The following is a 21,897-nucleotide window of genomic DNA, read 5'->3' as shown; positions in this document are numbered from 1 at the left end:
ACTTATTTCAAGCTTGGGTGCAAAGACCTTTACATTTTGCTTTTAAATGTAGCAACCTTTTGTATCTGTCTGTATAGAAAGGGTCAGCTCATGTTCTTACACAAACATCTTAACAACAATAATTGGGCCCAGAGCTCATAAGATGTTGCTGTTTTATAACTCTATTCAGAGCAAAGAAAATTGCGTCATCAAAGCTTTTCCTTTTAGCTGGATCCTGCAAATTTTGTAAACTTTAATTACTGCTACATGAAAGAACCGCTTTGACCTCATGGTAATGTTACAGCTGGCATTCAACTTAAGTAATCACTGCTCTTCTTTTCCATCAGCGGGGTCATGTCCTGATTAGAAATTAACATATTATAGACAAAATGCACCTTTGGTTTTCTAATTTTAATGACAAAAGTTATCAGGAAAAGCACTTGAAATAATTTTGCACTGTGCTTCATTACTCTTTTAAGTATTTGTTTGGCATGTGGCTATGTTTTACCTCAGAAAAAGCTCATATCAGATTTCTTTTTAGCAATAAGTGTCAACAGCTAATGACTTTACATGGTAATAGTTCATAACACCTGTAAGACATACTCTATAGCTTCCTAAGCCATCTGAAGCTGTACTTATCAAATCTCCTAACATTAGAGGCTATCTAATGCTTAAACAGTTAATGTTAGATATTTCTACATCACCAGGATGGAGCCCACAATTGCTGGTGCATCACTTTGTGACTCCTGCAGGTAGGAGTATAAATGAAAGTAGAACTAGTACACTAGAACAAATAAAACCATTTTATTTTATGGTTGACTTTTATTTAAGCAAGTAGGCTTCTCCAAAAATCCATTTACCTCAAATTTGTTTAGTCTCCTTAAGGGTCCTGTAACTAGCTTTAGGGCTCTGGCTGTTTTAAAAAAGGTAACTTGGGCAATCAGGTAAATCACTTCCAAGGTATGTGTTCCACTTCCCGTTAGTTTGTTTTAAAATATCGTAGTACAAGTCTAGGTGAAACGTTTTTGGAAACCATAATTTTAGACGCCCAAACGCCCACATTTGGTCGTGACGAGTCGCCAGGGGGAGCACTAGTCCTATGTTGGCGCTGCACACTGAGTAGACCGTAGAAGAAGATTAAGTATTGTAAACACAAGGATATGGCTGACGAGAGGGGTGGAGGTGAAGACAACATAAACGACAACATGGGAAACCAGTTACAGCTTCTACCAGGTAACAGTTTAGCTTCCTGAATGATAGGTCAGTCTGTTTGGTGTTTCAATGTGAAAGCGTTTATCTCTGGTGTCTGCTAACAGCTAGCTGACAGCTCTTCACAACAGGCCACTTGAATCCTGTCTGGTCAAATTAAGAACCTCTGCTTTCGGTTTCTTTTTATTTCTTTTCGGAGACACACAAAGAAGGTGACGTTTCAGTTTTAGGAAATGGCAAATGAAAAAAAAAATGGCCTCACTGAAGTGTTGTTTTCATATCACTGTGCTGTGACAGACAATGAGGCAGAGGAGGAAGAAGATGACATGGAGACTGAGGACCGAGACAGTGAAGACGCAGAGAAGCCAAACATAATCACCTTTGACCCCAGTCTTCCCACATCACATTCTGTGAGTTAGACCTAAGATTTCTCCCCTTAAATATCCAGTGTTCGTGTGAATCCCTGTACCACAAAATAAAATCAGCAAACTGTTTTTATATCTGTGAGAGGAGGGGTAATGTTAGATGTTGTGGTCATATTGTGTTGACAGTACCTGGGTTCAGACATGGAAGAGTTTCATGGGCGCACAGTGCACGATGACGACAGCTGTCAGACCATCCCTGTGCTGCCACATACAGCTGTGATGCTGGTACCAGGTCAGACATTGCCTCTGCAGCTCTTCAGGCCACAGGAGGTCAGCATGATGCGGAGTGTCATCCAAAAAGACCGCACCTTTGCAGTGCTAGCACACAGGTACAGCATGGCTTGGAGTCCATGGCTTGAAGGTTAAAAGGGGGTTGGATAGGGTTGCTCAAAGTGACAGCAGTCATTTAAATTATGTAGCTATTTGATTTCTGCATAAATAATTATGTTGGTGTCATGGCGGGGGATGGATATCAATACATCTGTGGTTGCAAAGATGCTATCAGGTTCTAATCCTTTTTATTATGACAATAGAGGTTTTCTTTTTATATTTCTCTTTGTTTCATTTTACTTCAATGATATTTCTTTGGATCTTTTCGGAAGAATGTGGGATCCCGTGTTTTTTTAATGTTAACCAAAGAATATCAAAAGTCAGAATGTCTTTCCCCCTTTAGATTTACAAAAATAGTATGTTATACATTTTTTTGTATTATTATATTTTGCTTGATATATATTCCTCTCTAGTGATGCAGGTGAGCCACAGGCTGAGTTTGGAACAACAGCAGAAATCTATGCATATCGAGAGGAGCAGGAATATGGAATTGAAACTGTGAAAGTGAAGGCTGTGGGGAGGCAGAGATTTAAGGTCCATGAGATGAGAACTCAAGCAGATGGGTGAGTTGTTTAGCTTCAATAAAAGAAATATCAAAGTTCAAGATTGAATGAGTGGATGTAAATATGATAGTAGTATTGGTTGTAGCATGGGAAAAAGAGCTGCAGTCCTGTATGGTTTCATCTTATTATTTTCTAGTCTTCAGTAAAACTGCACTTTACAAGATTGATGTTCTAGTCTATTCTTCTCTTCTTGTTAAGATAGAGAAACTACAACACTGTAAATCTATGCTGCAGCTCTAGGTATCATGAACTCAGTGTTGGTCCAAACAGAAGTCTGAATGCAATTTCAAATGGAGCCCACTCCACTCGTGTTTTGAGGGTTGCACCAGCTGAGACAATTCTAACACAAGCATAAATTAAAAATCTTACAATTAGCACCGAATGGGTGGAAAATCCTCTGCAAAATACCTGCTGTTATGGCCAAAGTCTGCATATAAAAGTTCAATGTACAGTCAATGGTAATGGGCTATGGTTTTTAAAGACAGGATAATCCAGAGGATGAAGAGAAGCAGGTTTTAACCAACTGTAATCTGGAATCACATCAGTTAAACATGTTTGGTGACTTCGATCTGTTCTTTCGTCTTCATTTTCTCAAGCAGTTAAAGCTACATGTGCACAGTAGTTGAGTACTGCTTAATCATCCATATTGTAGTTTGTGACTCCACCACTTGATGTCACTGTTGGTATTTTTCAGTCACAGCCACATTTACATTGTCACATTTTCATAATGCCTTGAGATTTTTAACTTACTTTTGCATCACTGTTCGTCTATTAACGACAGACATTTCTGGTTATTTTCAGCTATATGCCTCATTACAGACACTCAGGCATGAGAATCAGGACTTCAAAAACTCGTTAAGAAAATAATTTTTCACTGATATATCAAAGGGATTTAAAACATAATTTCTGCAGCAATACATAGGTTTGTTGTGATGTTCCATCCACTGGTTAAGATGAACCGTATGTCTAACTGGTGTCACTGAAATTTTTGTTAAAAAAAATTCAAACTGAAAATATTTGATCTCTGTCTGAAATCTCAAACAAAGAATTATGTAATGTGTCTTTAAAATGATCTTTGTCATCACATTAACTTTATGGGTTTTTTTTTAATAGAGTCATGCTTTCAGCCTTTTCACCACCTCAGTCTAAATATTTTTTTCTTTGTCTGCCCCCTTTGCTGACAGCTAAAGAGCAGACCAACCCTATTCTTTCTACTTATAATTTTGTTTATGATTAAGGGTTTCTTGGTCTATAGGTGTTGTACCAAAGCATGTTTTCAAGTTTCTGCTAACACTTTGCAATCCCCTGCAGACAATTTGTTTTCAGTCTTTAGAATCATTTTAAAGCCTGTTCTTTTCCATCTATTGTGGTTTGCTGTAAATGAAAAAATAAGAAATATTTCTCTTTATCTGTAGTTCTCTTTGTACAATGTTCATACTCCCACCCCAGCCTGCAAAGAAAGAATATTATTTGTTGTTTTCATTGGATGTTGCAATCTGCTGATAGATGTGATGCTGAATATGGTTTAATTAATGCTAACTGTTAAACCCTGATTTCTGCCACAAAAACAAATGTTTCACAGGAATTCTGTTCTAGCACCATCATGTGTTCACTGAATATCTTACCATTTCAAAGTGCATATTTTTTTTATCTGGATTCATCTGTGTTTGTGCTTTTCATTGCTTCTGTCTTTTTGAATGTTTGTGTGTCTGGGCACCAGGAAGTTTACCGAGTGCGTCTTTGTTGAGAAGCGGGTGAAATATTTCTTGTTGCTGCGGTGTACAACACACAGACAGCTTCTTTTTATGATCATCTTAGACTTACAAACATCCTGTCATATGCCTGATAACATTCAGCCAGCACACCGTTTGTTTAATCTGTGACTCATCTGCTCTGTTTCACTCTTTTGCTACCGTCTGTCTTTTGTTCTATACTTGTTTCATTGTCCCTGTTTGTTTTCCCTCCTCAGGATCAGACAAGCCAAAGTACAGATTCTTCCAGAACGAATCCTTCCAGATCCTCTCTCTGCAGTGCAACTCACTCCTCTCTCCAGGCTCCATGTACACCCCTCATCCAAACCCACAACTCAGAGCTGCAAACAGGCTCAGTGCTGGTGGAATAACTACCAACAGGTCAGACATACAACACACATATTCATCCATGATATATCAGCATAACCTGTTAAAAATAAACATATTCCAAAGCTCAGTATTGTCTTGATGTTTATAAACTTGGGGGATATGCAAGATGAACACCAAAAACATTCTTAATAATTTATTTATCACAGAATTTCCAGATTTCTCAGATCCTTTCTTATTTGGAGAGATGTTTGATGAAATCAGGCAATGCCTTTACTTTACAATACAATACTTTTATTAGTTAGCTTTTGTTTTCTTTGTCTGGGTTAAGGTTCTCACCTGCCCATCACTCAATTCTTAATGCATCAGTTTACTATATTTTAGACGTCTGTGCTTTACAAACTATGAGGCCCCATGGGACAGGCCTCTTCCTATATCATTATGCACAGGGGGAAAGTCGTACACTGTTTGGATGTTCAACGTTTGCTCATGATGTATAGCTCAGAAATATCAGTGTGAAGAGGGGAGTGAGACTCTTTGGATGTTCTTGTACCTCAGTAATCATTTGTACATTAAATCTGTTTAACATGTGTCTGTTGTTCATCACAGAGGAAGTTTCATGGTGCCAGTCTGACACCATGGCCACCCTGGGTCTACGCTCTCTATGACTCGGTAAGTGCTTGGGCCTATGTGCGTTGTTCAGAATTTCCATCACACATAAACAACATAGGAGTGAATGTAAACCACAGTGTTTCACGTCACAGGAGTCGCTTATGAACAGGGTAAAGAAACAGCTCCATGAATGGGACGAGAATCTGAAGGATGACTCCCTCCCTACGAACGCCGTAGGTCAGCCTCTGTTCAGTGTATCATGGATGGATCCCAGAAGTGCACACACAAGCGCACGTACTGCTGTGTTCTTTGTTCTCTCTCTCCTTCCTTTGTCTTCATCCCTCTCATTTTCTTTTTGCCTGGTTTCTGTCAGACTTCTCTTACAGAGTGGCCGCCTGTCTGCCCATAGATGACGCTCTGCGGCTTCAGCTGCTGAAGATTGGCAGTGCCATACAGAGACTGCGCTGTGAGCTGGACATCATGGACCGGGTAAGGACAGGTCACACCTGACCCCTTCATGCTGGACAGACACCACAGCCTTTCTCCTGCAGTCAAACCTATCATTCACCTCACTGTGTGATAAGATCTGGTGTTCTCTCTGTTGTTGAACTGTGCAAACTGTGTCTGTTTTCCTTGCTGATGTTCTGTGCTATATTTCAGCCTGCCTGAGTGGGGCTGACGGATAAAATGGCTGCTGTAATGTTTCAGCCCAGCATAGATAGCTGGATTTTATCTCTAGAAACAAATATGGAAAAAAAGGGCTGTATATATAAGCCATCCTTCACATTCACCCTACAAAGGGCAAATCTGGTTGATATTTTCTGGATGAAAATTATAAAATCATTCATAGACGTGACATATGCTATCAGTGGAGAATTTCTGAAGCAGTAGGGCCCCTGTGGCCTCAAAACAAGGGGTGGGCTGGTCTCAGACTACAGGTTGTAGACCATGCAGAAGAAGTTCTCACTTCATCTTGCCTGCCACAGCTCAATGCTAACAACTCATAGTTCAGTATAAATAAAACCAAACAGGCTAGGCTCTGTCTTCCCTCTTAACCTTACTGCTCACATGGAAGCGCCCAAGTATTCCTTACTGCTATTTTTCTCAGTTGATTTGAAAGAATTATAAATACGTCATTTCAGCAGCAACACTGCAACTGCAAAAAAAGACCACGGTGGCATCAAGAGCAGCTGTGGCTCAGCACTGGAGCTGATTGGGGTTCAATCAGTGGGTGAATGAGATCAGTTAATATTAATAGACTCTTTGTGTAACAGGCTCAGTAAATGAACATGTCTTATAATGTGAAAGCACTTAGTCATACAGTGACGTGCTTTCTCTAGTCTTCTACTCACTCTAACATCATGCATTCTACATACTGTCAAAATAAACACTGAGCTTAAAATGTAGCAAAAAAATTGGAAAGTAATCTTAATCTATTATGAACGGCAAAAAAGGTGTTAGATATTGACAGATAGAAATATGAAGCTTGTTTAAAATGATAACAATCAGCAACAAGAATATGAAAGGAAAAGTGTGCGCCTACAAAATATTTCCAGTGTCTAGAGGTAAAACTCTCCAATGGTCATTTTGAGCCTCCAAAACCATCTTCACAGGCAACATTTGAAAAATCTTGAGGAGCTCAGAAGTGCAGCTTCATGTCAGCCTGATTTGTTACACTTTTTTTAACAATCTAAAAAATTACAATTGATCCAAGATTCAAGTTTTTCATAATACAGATGTGAAGTGAAATGTAAAAAAAACTGTTTTGCAAGGACATGCAATGAAGACTGAAAATACTAAAACACTTATATTCAGTAATATTGGAGTAAAAAAAAAAAAAATTGAAAATACATGAAAAAAAAAACACTATAGAATAATGCAAAAAGTGTAATATGTCAGTGGTGAAAGTGGTGTCATAGTGAAATGTGCAGATTGAAATGTGTGGTGTGTGTTCCTTATGTGGAAACAGTTCTGTCTATTGTTCACTTGGCTGTATGTATCTATCTGATCTGAAGGCCCTTGACTGAAAAAAAAAACTATTCAGGAGTAGTTGTTTATAGAAAACACCAAGCCTTGGTATGGACATACTCTAAAGAAATTGTTTTTTGTGAACCTGGTTTGTTCAAGCTTTAGTATGATCCGTCATGAAGAATCTCATAAAAAGCCTCCCCTGTTGTCAGATGGCAGGTGGCTCCTCTTGAGGCATAAAGGACAGGGAGGATTATGATATGGGGTCCTCATTCTCCATCAACTATGAGAGCTAATGTATTGAGAACATATGGCATGAGTACATCCTTCTAAACGCTTATTACTTCTCCTCCTCCTCCGCAGTGCACATCATTGTGCTGTAAGCAGTGCCAGGACACAGAAATCACCACAAAAAATGAAATCTTCAGGTGAGGACTTCTTCTGTTTCTATTTACTTGTGTCTTTTCTTTGTTGTTGACGTATCTCTTTTTAACTGAGTAAGCAGGTTTTATACAGTACAGGCATCACTAAGTGCTCTCCTGTAAAAGACTGGATTTGAATCACAAAGATTGAAACAGAAGTTGTAAACAAATACTTCTGTAAAGCAGAGACAGGTAGATCACATAGAAACAATTTCCAACAAACTGGGTCTTTAACTGCTTTTTAAAAAAATCAAAAATTTCAGTTTCATCTTTTTGGGAGCAATAACTTCAAACGTAGTAAGTCAAGAAACAACAAGCAAATTTCACATCAAAGGAATTCAGATGTTCTTATCAGTCCCTAACAGCATCAGCATGTGGGCCAGCAGAACTCAAGTATCCTTAATACTTCATCTCATAGAAATTCCTGGTCCAGTGCCCTTGTTTATAAGAAACATTTTTCATCACAATATTAATACAAACTTGAAGAGACTTGGCATGTGTTGAAGAGATCATTCATCACCGTGAAATTTACACTTGAATTAACATATCTTGTCTGGAAGCTGAATACGTCTGAAAGCCTCCCACTGTTCACTTTCACCCTAAGATCCAGCAACTGTTTCACAGCACAAGTAGTTGATTCAGGTGGTACTACAATCAAGAGAAACTCAAGGAGCTAGTTCCCCACTTAGTCTGAGCTGCATATGTGTCCTCCCTGAAGTACGTCTCTTTCCCTCTGTTAACATGAACAGAATTAATAAAGAGCATGTCTCTGTTTTACTGAAGGACACACAGAATATGCTAATCTGATGGTTTCTGTGTTTACTCTCCAGTGTTCTTTTCAAGAGCAGTAGAAGATGAGAAACACACAATTAGACCGTTTCTAAAATGCAACTCTATCATGAAAAGAAATGCAGCACAGTAATCACTGATATTATTACCGCATTCAAGTCGATGCTGACTCTCTGTTCTGCCCCCCCTACAGCCAGTTAACACACACGGCTGTTATGTAAGATAATTTTCTCCCTGCAGATGATGTCTGATGGTGAATGTGTTTGCCTGACAGAGACACACAAATCTCTGACACCACTGAAAGTGTCCAGACACTTGCTACGCAGGTTCATTGGAAAATTATGTAACCTTTTGATCTGAAGACATCCAGGTGATCTGAGTGATTAATTGTTTCTATGTTTAACATAATTTCTAAAGTTTGACACTTTGGGATCCAGCTTTTAAGAACACTTCCTCTGAAAATCAAAACTTAACTTTTCCCTCCAAAATTTTATCAGAACAGACTTTATTTTTAAGGGAAATGGTCTCACAAAATTTCAGCGGTCCTTATCTTATCTCACAAAATTTAATGTTTAATGTGGACCTGGTCTGTCTTTAAAAAATGTGTTCCTTTCTATTTTTTTTTTTGAGGGGATTATTTTTTTCTTTGCTTTGAGAAAATCACTTTTTGCATTGTGTTTCTATTAACAGGCACTGGTTCAGACTTGCAGTTAAGAGCACATCCCATATATGACAGCTATAGCCTTTATCACATTTGTGGTTAAACTCAAGGTCAAGACCCTGTACTGTGTGTCACAGCTCCACTTCCTCCTTCCTACATTTCCTTTACCTTGAGGAAAAGAAAATGAAAGAGGTGGTACAGAATATCAATCCAGCAATATACAAATGGTCATCTTGACCCGTGCAATATGATTAACAAATCCCTGGCATTTGACTCACTGCGTCATGACTTCATCACCTTTCATGACAAGAATCTAGCTGTTTACTTTTTGGGGGTATTTTTAAGTATTTAGCTGATTGCATATTGGGATGTGGCATTATTTAATTGATTAGCACTTAGTTATGGTACAGTAGCTATTTAGGGATGTGATCTTCATCTTGGACTATGCATTGAGTATTGATCAAATATCACCTCATCGCTATATACCATACCATTATTAGCTTCTTGTTGACATTTTTCTTAAAGGCTGTAGAGGAAAGTTGAAATTGTAAATTTTTCCGACTCCCTGTAGAAATATCTTGCTCAATAACCATCAAATGCTGCAATGTGTTAAACAGGATTGTTGTTAAACAAAGTCTGCTTGTATTTGTTGTTTGACAGACAGTATAAACCGGAACAATGGGAGGTTTTTCCATGTATAAAGCACTCATCTGCAACATGAAATAATGCTGATGGAGACATAGGTTTTACAGAAAAGTGACCTTGTGGGTCAGCACTCACATGCAATGCTTTGGTTTACCATATTCACCCGACTTGATCTTTAGGTTTTTCCCAACTAACCCCTAGAAATGATTTTATTCATTTTAACTATGAGGTAAGTTTCAGTTTTAGCAGCTTCATGATCATTTCAAACGCTTTGCAGTCATGTCTATGATGTAAAAATATGAGTTTTCATCAAAAAAAATTGTACACGGACTTAAATTGAAATTAAATGCCATGTATTTGGAAAAACTGCAGTGTCACAGCATCTACACAATTTGATTTGAGCAGTCTATTCTGTAAACGCACTGCTGGGGTCAAACAAGCTGCAGAATTTAAACCTACAATTTAGCCTGTCTTTTTTATTGAGTCTCTCATCAGTGTGTTTGATTCTTTCTTACAGAGGAACATTTTGATGATTTGTTTTGGCTGAACAGCTTCTTAAAGTGCTCATGACGTGTTCTTCCTGCCTCTTGTCTCTCTGCAGCCTTTCTCTGTACGGGCCCATGGCTGCATATGTCAACCCTCATGGTTACGTCCATGAAACTCTGACTGTCTACAAAGCCAACAACCTAAACCTGATTGGCAGACCATCCACACTCCACAGCTGGTTTCCAGGGTAACTGTTCATGTCATGGCTCTGTTCACTTTTATTTTAGGCTATATATATATGTATTTATAGATATAACCCCAGAACAATTCTTCTATATTGAATATAGATTAACTCAAACCCCTCGCTGAGCTTTTCACAGGTGCGCCATTATATGTGAGGCCTTGCTCTGTGTCTCTTCAGTACATGGCTAAAGCTGCTGGAGCACTCTTTTTTCAAGCCGTTATTCATTATGAGGCTGAAAGAACTTCAAGCCTTCTGGTACAGCCCAGCTCATAAGGCAGCAACAATTACTGCACCTCAAATGAAACATGTTCAATATTAGGTTATATACTAAGGGGCTGTAACACCTTCCATTAAAATAAGGATATTTTCTTCAAATTATTAGGGCTTTGGTTGTCTGTCTTAACTTTGGGCTGTATGGACTTCTGTTGCCAGCACCAGAGGAGTTTGACATTCCCCTGTTTGTTTCCCATCTGACACTGGAAAACAAAGCATCTGTTCTAGTGAGATGTTATTGACTTTCCACTGCAATCTGTTTTGTATGTTCAAAAGTTTTTGAGGCTGTTAAAATAAGTTTGATTATTCTCCTAAGTGCCATAATAACTACATTAGTGAAAACCCTCTGTTATAAATCAAGGTTCTTTGTCAGCCTCTGAAAAGCAGCTTCTGATGGAAAAGTGAAGTGCCAGAATGAGTTATCGGTTTTTGCGTCACATTAATATTTGAAATAGTCGTTTTGAAGGAGTGTTCCATTTAAAATTTTTGCATCATTATTAATTATTCTTTGCCTGAGGGTTTGGCAGCAACACATAAAGTTTGAAACTTCCTTCTTCATGGAGAAGCAACCCAAGTTTGCAGTTAGCTGAGACTAGTAGTAGACTATAGTTAGAATAGTGTAGTAGAGTTATAACCCCCATGTCAGTGACACCTGATTGTAAAAGAACACTGTGTGGCTTTTAGCTTTTTTCACTCAATTTGACGTACCTCACGTACCCCTGTGAAATGTTTGTCTGCCAAATACCCTTCGGCAAGCACGAAGCAGTTTTGATTGGAAAAAAAAGACATAGAACACAGTCCTGAACTATCTGTGTTTGGTTTATGAAATTCTCTTTCTTAACAATAACATTGTTGTAAACCCTTAAAATAATGACTGGTTAGGCACAAAGCATTATAACATAACTACATCAAATATAGAATAAAAATAAAAACAACTAAAGATGCTTCCTTTGCTATCAAAGTAAAGGGCTGTTCTTGAACAGAAGTTTTTAACGAAACAAAAGAAAAATAGAAATTTCTTAACAAAAAATAATTTCTCCTTACAGAAAAATCATTATGCCTTGGGTGGGTTACAACTTGTGGATATAAATCCCATTAATGCATTTTTTCCAAATACTCAGAGATTTTGCTGGATTGGGTTTTATTTTTTTGCCTTCTTTAGCCCGTGTCCTTCCTGGTTTTCACCACCATTGCTGCTACACTTAAAGCACGATGCTGTTATTTGTGTTGTTATATGTGTTGGGAGACTTTTATTTAATAAAACAGAATTGAATAACTTGCTTGATATAATATTTAGTTTGTGTTAAAGGGATTTTTCTTTGTTGCTATCTTTTGAATATACATTTTTGCCCTCGCGTACCCCCGGGGTGCATGTACCCCCATTTGAGAACCATGACATTAGTTGACCTCACAATCACACAGAAACCCAGCAGAGAGAGAAGTCTTGGTCCAGCCACAGACAACTTCTGGTGTGAATCTAAGCAGTAGAAATGTTTTTGTTGTAACCTCAGTCTGACCTGACTCTGAGCTGAACTGTGAGTTTAAACTAAATGGCTTCAGCAGCCAGAGGCATTTGTATGCTTGGATACAGATGAGCAAATCAGTGGTTGCGAGCAGATTGCTAATGTCTTGATCGAGGTCTGACCTTGGCTTGCAGAGAGATAAATTGCCTTCGTGTGTTGATTTTCTCAGTCCTTCCTCAGACATGTTAAAACAATAGGTGTTTTCCGTCATAATGGTCTTTGAAAATTTGTGTCTGGAAGGTGTAGCTAACTCACCCACTAGGGCAAAGTAATTAAGGGTGAGTCAGGCTATGTGATCTGTGCAGAAAAAATGTCTGGAGGAAACTGCTTGAACCACTCCTGCAGCATGATTAAGAAGTCTGCTTGGGTGTGTTATTTCCAAGCTCCTCCATTTTAACGTGCGTTGTGCTCTGTCATTTTCATATTCCACTATAACTGAGCAGGATGATTGGAGTTTGGACTCACATTTTCATCATCTGCTGAAAGATGAAAGTGTTAGCGATCTCACCCCATTTCTATTTTCAGGATGTACATTTGAGCAAAAATTTATGATATTTGTGTACATCGTGATATGATTAAACTGTTTTGCAGTAAAAATAAATAAAAACCCAGATCATCTTTGTCTCAAAACATATTCTCATCTAGTTGACCTTTTCTTTTGCTCTCAGGTATGCCTGGACGATTGCTCAGTGCCGAACCTGTGGGTCTCACATGGGCTGGAAGTTTACAGCCACAAAGAAGGACTTGTCTCCGCCTCGTTTCTGGGGTTTGACACGTTCAGCCATGCTACCACGTATCCCCCAAGGCGAGGGTGAGGACGGAAGAGATGGCTCCCGCCTCTTCTGCCTGTGATGTTAGACTTTTTGATCAGAAAACGCGAAACCCTGGAAAAGCCTGGCAATTCAAACACTCGCTGGCTGTGATTACTTTGAAAAATCAATGCATCCCACACCGCCTGTCATACTTCAGCAGATCCATCAAGTAGTTGATAGCTCATTTAGCCTTTGGGGGAAGCGCAGTGAATTCCAATAGGATGCAGAGAGTAATTGCAGTGCAGGGACAGCGTTGAGACCACTCACAGCTTTCTGATGAAACGTGGTGGAGATAGTGTAGCTGTTTGAACAAATGGCGTGCTAGCGTCCCAGCATGCACCTCTGTCCAGCTGATTTCTTGCAGGCTGCAAACATGCAAACACAAAAGCTGTGCTCAGCGCATAATTGTCCCTCACCTTCTTTCCCCTGTATGTCAGCATAAGCGACTGCATGCAGGTGAGACAAAGATATCGATCATCAAGCTGATTGTGTGAGCCATTATCATCGATTATGAAATAAACCGGTCAATACAAATTTAACCCACATTCATATCCTTTGTGTCTCAGATCTGTTTTCTGATGACGATGAATTTCAGCTGCTGTAGGATAGCCAAGAAAACTGTTTGAACTAAAATAAACTCATGTATGTGCAATTTGTGAGTTATAGACATATTTTGGGATTCTACTGGATGTATTTTTGTATGAAGACAGATTGGAAAGTAATGAACATACTCACCTGTGTGTGCTTCTGTGCTTTGTGTGTTAGACTTGAACTCATAAGAGTCTGTTTGGTATTCGAGTAAGGCCCATTTTCAAATCAGATAGTTGTTTTCAGAGCACAGACTTTACCCCTGGAAAGCACATGTGAAAAGTCTTGGTTCCAATACAGCAGATGGTTGTTTTAAAAAGCTCAGGGCTGCTGATTAATACAGAGAGCAACCCATCTTTGAGCTTGGTTATGCTAGATGTCATTCATAAGTCGCCTACACACACACTATCAGTGACTTTGCTGAATGAGGAATCAATGAACCCAGTCATGAGTGATGACACAGAGACTGAGAGCATCCTTGGTTTATGGTCTCAGAGTGTTCAGGATCTTACGGCTTGCTGTTCTGTTTCAAGTTGCCGGCTCCCTCTGTATAAATATGACTTTAAATAAAGAGGCAGAAATAGCATTTGTTCAGCAATATTGATAGTGACAAACTGTAAATGAATCCCCGCTCTAATCTCACTGATTTCATACATATGAAATAGACAAGCCATCCTTTGTTGATGAGTAAGCTTTACAGGGTCTGGTATGAGAAGGCTAGCAGTTTTTCTCTGTTTCCAGTCTTTGTGCTAAGCTAGGCTGATCAGATATGCAGTGCTTAAAAAAATAATTGGACCAACACCTAGGGTAAAGTGCAAGCTCATTAATCAAAATGAGATATTTAATGCTAAAATATTATTGTTGTCCGTGAATTCTACAATGTAGTTTTGTACAAAAAAGGAAAGCTGATTATATTTCTTTTTTGATTGACAAATTAATGTTATTAACTTGTGTTCCTGAACATAAAAATATGTTTTAGTGGATGTAAGTTATTTTGATTAATTTCTGACTTCTCAGATAATTCAAGTTTTTTTGCCTCAAGTTTAAGAATTAAAATATAAGATCAGTTTGAAGTTCCTCACAACTCAATGAAAAACAGAGTCAAAGTTAAAGCACTTCATGATGCTGGGTGTTTTTCTCATTTTAATAACGTGGTCTGATAAATTTCTTAAGCATTGTATGATTATAATTTTAGTACTGATATGAGAGTGGAATCTAAGAAAATCTGACATTAAAGCAATGTGTTTTATATGGTGGGATGCCAGAATTTGTTTCTAAATGGAAAAGCTGTTAAAATGCAGAAATTTAAAGTGATACTCTTGGGGCCTTAATGTGGTTTCATGTGTTAGTTCACAGTTCTGAATTTCATCTTTTATTTTCCTCCCATAGTTTCCCCCCTTGCTGTCTTCCCTTACTGCTTTAAGCCTGGACTGCAGAGATGAGATAGTCCAGCTTTGTGTGATTTCACTCAAGGTACTCAGTCTTGACATAGTTCTCTGAAGCATCAAAACATTTAATACAACATGTTTTAAGCATGTAGAAATTCCACTGTAAGATACACCTATAAACAGACTCTGATGTAAAAGTCTTACGTAGTAGTCTCGTGAAGAATCAGGAGATGTTTGGTTCAGGTTTCAGTTATCAAATGCTTCAATTGTTTTACTGTGAAATCAGTTTTAGACATATCAACAATGAGACATATTAAGTCTAAAATAATGTTGTTTTCACTTTTTGAGTACATTTATTGTCTTATCCAGTACTCTCTATCTTAAGCAGGCCCTTACTTGTTTTCTTATGGTATTCACTCTAGCACACAGTAAATAAGCATGTGTTTACCTGTCACTCATCTAAAATCAAGACATCAGAAAGACTTTTGAGGCATGAGGAGCTTAAACAGAGCAGACAATGTGTGTGTAGGTGTGAAAGCCTACTTGTTTATTTCTGTGAGGAAAAATGTGACTTTAAAGTTTTGGCCTTAAAAAACCTTTGTTAAAGGCCAGATTCGGTTGAAAGGATAGGTTTAGAGTTTGTAGAATGCATCAGGTTAATGGCGTTCCTCACAATACCAGAAATGTTTCCGTCTGCAGACAAATCAACATGTGCCTTCATTATGTTTGTGTGCTTTCACGTGTCGGTGTAAACTATTTTGAGTTTGCAGTTAATCAGTCTTGTGTGCAGGTACACGGGACAGAGGATCATTTGTATGCAAGGCACAGTGAGGATTTAATGAGTCTCTGTGAGTGGGTTAGGAGTCTGCAAGACCACGTGAGCCTCTCTTGGAGAAGAGTATTAATAGTAATGATGTTGATGGGGATTGAGACATGCAAGATGTGACTTCTCATATCTCTCCACTTTAGCTCGATATCTAAAAATCATGTTTTGTGGATTTCACAGTTGTTGTGTCACTCTGCTTCTCTCTAGTAAACTTTCTATCCCCATGAATCTTTGGTTCATTTGTTGTTGTTGCTTTTTGAAACTTTGTCTGTTTGTGCCTCAAACTCTGTTAAGTCAGGACTATATTCAGACTGGTGTTTGTTAGTTTCTTATTTGGACTAAAGGCTTAAGTAGGTGTCATTATCTAGTTAGCAGTTCATTTTTGTATTCTATTTTAAAAAGTGTAAGATTCCCAAAATTCAAGCCGTGTCTTTAAATCAAAATGTCTTTGAAAACACCACCCTGATATCCGAGGGTAATGAGCATTTTGCCTGATTAGACGAATACATTTTTCATCGGGTCAAAATATCTGAATCCTAAAATTGTTTTGGTGGTACTGTTTCAGTGTTTTAAGATTATTTTTAACATTAGAATTAACAAAAACTAGCGCACATACAATGTAACCAGAGACAAATATGCTGTGACTTTTCAAGCACGTTAATTTTTGGCAGTTATTTTCATATTGAATATGCCTTAAAAGGATGAACCTGTTCCAAAACCATGTCAGAACATTCCTTTGAATTTGCAGTGACTTAAGAAATAAGTTAAGAATTCTTTTCTTGTTATTTACATTTGCGACAGTGACAAACAAGAGTTGGTAAGATGTCCAAATTAAAACATATCTCAAAGTATATTCAAAATATTACAATTCTAAACTTGATAATATGGCTTTTGTTGTACTGAGCAAGTCAGTATGCCGTAGACATTAATGTTTTCTCTCTTTGTATGGGTCAGTTGGTTTGAAATCATTTTAAATTTCATTGTTACAGTGTAGTAGACTGCTAAAATCATATTCATGTTCACTTTTTTGTGCAGTTTCAGAGTTTTATGAGAAACATTGGTTGCACCACTTTACATTTATCAGTTTCACCCCCTCCTGACCAGTGACCACGTCTTGCACCCATTTATGGATCAACTGATCAACTTCCAGACTTAAACCTTTGTAAAAGTAGAATCAAAAAATCTGAATACAAATGTAGTGACTCCCTGAATATGGGAGTGGGGTGTTTTTGACAAGTATCTTATAGAGGCCAGTGTCCAGTCCAGAGTTACTGTTGTATCTTTTCTGCTATTTCTTCCACAAAAAACTTCTTAATTTTTTCTTAATATGTGAGATATATGATGAGAAAACGGTGGCGTGCTCTTCCTGTTGCCCAAATCACCACTTCACCTGTGCCCTCTTGTTGTATTTACCTGCCGGTTTACCTAACTTGCCCCCCTTAAGTCTACCATGTAGTTGAGCATGCTCATTAAATGTAGGGTATTGTGTTATTTTTCAGGCTTTAAACTGTCTTTCTGGTTCTTTTTAAGCAGTTTTGCATGATTTACAGCTCAAACAAATCCAAAAATTTATTTTCTTCTTCTTTCTTTCTTTCTTTTTTCTTTTTTTTTTTTTTTTAAAAACACAATTTTTATGGGATAAGGAAATAGTGACTAAATTTTGGAGGTGATCAGGATCACTGTCTAGATCCAGGATTTTTTAGGGCCGTTTTCACCATATGTGTATGAAATTCCACGATAAATGGTCAGATTGCTTTGCAAAACAATACAAGACAAGGTCACCATAATTTCCGACAGATGTAAAAGTATGATCCAGATCCTGGCAATATTCTGGATACTAAGCTTGAAATATGTACTGGGTCATCATAATTTTCAACACTGTCAGGTAACAAATTATTGTATAAACCTGCAACTAACACCAAATTGTAGAAGACAGTCTGCTGAAAGGGAAGTGTTGTGTGACAATCACAATATGCTTGGCGGAGGTCTGCACTCTCTGAGTGCTTTTCTAGTTTCAGGAGTTTTCCTGAAGATCTCACTTTGTTTTAAAACAAGTGAGTAGACAGAGCCAGGGATTTCTATAACGTGGAAATGTAGAAGTTTGATCATCTACATGCATTTAGCATAAAAATATAGCATTATAACTTTATATCTAAGACTGAAATATGGAAAAGCATCATACCCCCTCTTTAACATGTGATGGAACACATGTTAGGTCTCTACACCCATGTGAGCACAGATGTGTCCTATGTGATGCATGTACACACACTCTATTATGTTTCATTAGTTAAAATTACTGCCAGTGTGTTTAGTGTGGGCTTATGTAACACTGTTTGTGGATTCACAAAAGAAGACTTGTTTTCCTCAAGAAGTTTAAGATGTGAATCCAAAGATGTTCTTCTTGGGATCATAAACAAATTGAAAGAGAATTACTCATGGGTAATAGTAAGTTTGAATAAAAAATTATTCATTCATCACAAGACAACAGATACAGTATTGTTCTCACATTTCATTGAAGTTGAAAATTAATCCCTTTGAACACTCTACCCATGAACTATAAATACTGGGACATCAACAATGAACGTAAATGCATTTTGGTTCATCTGTTGTCCAAGGACCTACACAGCATCATACCAAACCATTTTACCCCACGTCTCATGTACTAAATTTCAGCTGATAGTCTTTTGCTTGCTGTTTTAACATTGAACAAATCTTGTCAGCAGATTCATGAATCTGATTTGGTTTTATTTTATGTGCTCCTTCAGATAAAATGTCTTGTAGATGCACATAAAAATGAGTGAAGTCTCAAAAAATTGATCATGATATAGCTACTGAATGGGATACTTTCTACCATTGCACATTGTAAGGGGTTCAACTTTTTTTAATATAACTTTTTATTTTTTTAAGTTATTAAACTTAGAATGTTGCCTATTTAAGGGCATGGTTTGCTTCACAGACATCCAGGCTCGCACTTAGGCTACATGTTATAAGGCTTCAGCTTCATATCTACTCTACATCTTCAAATTGACCAAATTCAAACAAGTGAAGTTGATTAATCTTAATGAATGTGGCACCCACTGATGGTGGGTGCCAAATGGTGCCTTTTGGTGGCTTTGTATAGAAAACAAGTGGGTAATGTCTCTTAGAACATGTCTATGTATTTAACAGTCTAGGGTCTTTATTGTTTGGACCCGCTGCTAGTCATCCACCCTGCAGCAGCTGTTATAGAAATATGAACAGCCTTCATAATGATGATTTCATTTGCTTTTGTAGCTCAAATGACATTTGTTTTCATTCCTGTATTTTCCATAGCCAGTGAAAAACTCCACACTAAAACTTTAAAATGAGAATAAGCATAATCAACATCAGTCCCTTTCAGTGTAGTTATAACCTTATGATTCAAAACTACCTTTAGTTAAACAGTTTTTAAAAAATACACAATAAACACAACTAAGCCTTATTTCTAATATGACTTTATTCCATTTTTTTTAACATAATGTCCTAAACAACAGAGGTCAGACACTCAATAAGAGACTTAAACACAGAATTCGTCACAGAACACATTCATAGGAGTCAAAGTTTATTTCACAATCTATCCATGTTACAACAGCTTCCTGCCCACTGCTGCTTCTATTATGCTGTCTGCCTTTTGAGAAACGTTTTTGCAATTATGTGTAATGATAATTATCATTACTTTTTACTTTGTCATAGATTTCTTTTCAGTTAGGAAAAAAAGCTACAGACAGCACATCTTATCCAATACAGCCACTTATCTCAATTCAAAAGCCTCTGGCTTAATTGGAAAAAAAGAAGATAAATAATCAATAACAAACAAACCATAAAAAGACATGACAGTGTTTCAATGACAACTCAATTGAATTATTATGTGTCTATTTATCAAAAGTTTTCAGAACCAAACTTCTGTTAGACATGAGGAATGTCTTTTGCACCATGTATAACAATATGAATGTTGCTGACGAGGTCTGTACGGTTTATTTTCTCTGCGGACAGCGCAGGCATCACAGTCCAACAAAGCTTCAAATCATCCTCAGTCCTCTTTAGACACCTCGAGAGTAGTTCTCACTCACGACCCCGCGTGAAAGCTTCCTCGAGACGTGTTGTAATGTGTTCAACACAAATACAGTTTTATTATCTCTACTATCTGTGATTCAGACGCAGCAAATAGCTTGGGAGCAGGTTTACCCGGTGCACAGCCTTTCGCAGAACTTTGTCTTTGCGGTGAGCTTTGTCTTTCACATTAAAACGCTGCTGTTACTTAGGCTCTGAGACGTTTCTGAAGCTCATGTACAGCGTGCTGACCAGCGTCGCTTCCTCGTGAATTGAATCCTTGGCATGCCTGTGGCACAGGAGTGTGAGCAGTCTCTGGGGCAACTGCCCGCTGAATAGCAGGTAAATGCAGGGATTTGCGCAGCTGTTAAGACTTGCCAGTAGCATCAGTATGGTGAAAGTCGCAGCTGGAATGAAATCAGACATTCAAAACGTCATGAGTTAGCAAAGATGAGTCATTTGCCTCCTGTTGATACTTTATTCCCTTTGTGCGTAATTACGCACTCGTCAGAAAGATCTGGCGTTGTTTAACAGCTGGTAATTAAGAAAAGAACCAGTGAATGAATATACTTAGTAAACTACTAAAATACACAACAAGATTCAGCCACGATCTGAAATGTTTTTAAACTTACTTTCTTTGGGGGCGTTTGAGTCCCAGGCAGACCAGAGCTGGACGGTGAAAAAGGGGGCCCAGCAGATGATGTAAGCCAGAACGATAACCACTGTCATCTTCAGTGTCTTCACCCGAGCCTTGGACATTCCGGCCACCCCGCTGGCCCTGGGTGGTAGTGGGAGGCTTACACTGCTCTGCCGTTGAATCTTTTGATATAGGTTGATGTGGATAGCTCTGCAGATGCGCACTTGACAAACCACCACTGTTATAACGGGTAAAATAAAAATGACCAGCGTCGTCCAAGTTATGTAAGTCTGCAGCCCCCATGGTTGGATGAATTTAGCCCAGCAGTCAAACACACCAGGTGCGACCTCGACGCGTGAAAAAACAAAAACCTGAGGGAGGCTGCCCAGCAAAGAAATCCCCCATGCCATGGTCACTGGGATGTTCAGTCTGGTGCGCCTTCGCTGAAAAGTAACCATCGGGTTGCAGACAGCTTGATACCTATCAACTGTCATCACCACTATCATGTAAGTCGAGGAAAACATTCCGAGGACTTGTAGGTACTTCACCAGGCGGCACACCAGGTCCGGCCCAACGAATCGGTCCGTTATGTCCCACATGAGCTGCGGGCACACCTGAAAGAACGCGACAACCAGGTCTGCCAGGCACAGGTGGAAGACAAAAACGCGCATCCTGGTCATCTGTTTGCGCTGTCTCCACAGGACGAGCAACAGGCCAGCGTTGAGGATGGAGGCACTGACGAAGATGACGCTGAGCAGCGCGATCTCCACCCGGGCCAAGACTTCATCTCTCGGCACGTCCTCCTCATCCACAAAGTCACTGTCGTTCCCAGGACGCATTTGGGTGCAAAATAGGCTCAACCAGCTGGCCTGGGGAAAACAGGAATTTTTATAAAGAAAAAAAATCAGGTAAATTGAAGTTTCCTTTTATCTTTTGTGCAATTACTATGTCAATTGATTACTTTTATACTTCAAAAAATAAAGTCCCTTCTTGAAAGAGACCACTAAATTAAAGCTACAAATCAAAATTGATATTTCAGTGATAAAAACATTTTTCCTTGATACTTTTTTTTTTTTAATTTGAGAAGTAGGAAAGTTAAATTGAAATCGATGTTACCAAGTTGAGGTTGGACGTCTCTAGAGAGGAGCCTGGGCTTAAAATGACTCGCTGCGCACCCAGGTTTTTATGCCAGAATGAAATGGGGTGGAGCTTGCCTTCATTCTGATGAATTCTGATTCTGACAAATGAGTTGTGTATATCAAGGTAGGCTTAACATCAAAGTGCAAAACGCCTGTGCTAAATGTTTTTGGCTGTTTTTTTTTTCCAGGCGTACAACGGCTTCGATCTGTCACACACATCTTTATCAAAAAC

General features: G+C 38.4%; 2 protein-coding genes across 2 annotated transcripts; one reads left to right on the top strand and one right to left on the bottom strand.

Annotated features, from left to right (window-relative positions):
• The first annotated feature begins 1,050 nt into the window (after positions 1-1,050).
• Positions 1,051-16,059, top strand: crbn (cereblon). Its single transcript, XM_074677572.1, has 11 exons — positions 1,051-1,212; positions 1,486-1,598; positions 1,740-1,942; positions 2,357-2,506; positions 4,476-4,638; positions 5,194-5,256; positions 5,349-5,433; positions 5,570-5,685; positions 7,528-7,592; positions 10,283-10,414; positions 12,876-16,059. Exons 1-11 carry the CDS (start codon positions 1,140-1,142, stop codon positions 13,057-13,059), a joined length of 1,347 nt encoding a protein of 448 aa, XP_074533673.1. The 5' UTR covers positions 1,051-1,139; the 3' UTR covers positions 13,060-16,059.
• A 3,329-nt stretch (positions 16,060-19,388) lies between these two features.
• Positions 19,389-21,665, bottom strand: avpr2b.1 (arginine vasopressin receptor 2b, tandem duplicate, 1). Its single transcript, XM_074676666.1, has 3 exons — positions 21,643-21,665; positions 20,522-21,395; positions 19,389-20,296 (listed from the first exon to the last, which is right to left on the bottom strand). The coding sequence occupies exons 2-3, from the start codon at positions 21,363-21,365 to the stop codon at positions 20,094-20,096; spliced, it is 1,047 nt and encodes a 348-aa protein (XP_074532767.1). The 5' UTR covers positions 21,366-21,395; positions 21,643-21,665; the 3' UTR covers positions 19,389-20,093.
• Between the last annotated feature and the right edge of the window lie 232 nt (positions 21,666-21,897).

Source organism: Halichoeres trimaculatus, unplaced genomic scaffold, assembly GCF_033239565.1.
Source record: "Halichoeres trimaculatus isolate MK-OKI-2021-1 unplaced genomic scaffold, fHalTri1.1 fHalTri1_scaffold_1, whole genome shotgun sequence".
Lineage (NCBI taxonomy): Eukaryota > Metazoa > Chordata > Actinopteri > Labriformes > Labridae > Halichoeres > Halichoeres trimaculatus.
Note: the sequence above shows the minus strand (reverse complement) of the source record. Positions and strands in the feature narration are given on the sequence as shown.

Excerpts from the sequence above, each read along its gene's own strand:
- crbn (XM_074677572.1), top strand. The coding sequence starts at position 1,140 with ATGGCTGACGAGAGGGGTGGAGGTGAAGACAACATAAACGACAACATG. Across the intron at positions 1,599-1,739 it reads GTCTTCCCACATCACATTCT|TACCTGGGTTCAGACATGGA; the intron begins GTGAGTTAGACC and ends TTGTGTTGACAG. Across the intron at positions 5,257-5,348 it reads TCTACGCTCTCTATGACTCG|GAGTCGCTTATGAACAGGGT; the intron begins GTAAGTGCTTGG and ends TTCACGTCACAG.
- avpr2b.1 (XM_074676666.1), bottom strand. The coding sequence starts at position 21,365 with ATGCGTCCTGGGAACGACAGTGACTTTGTGGATGAGGAGGACGTGCCG. Across the intron at positions 20,297-20,521 it reads CTCAAACGCCCCCAAAGAAA|CTGCGACTTTCACCATACTG; the intron begins GTAAGTTTAAAA and ends ATTTCATTCCAG.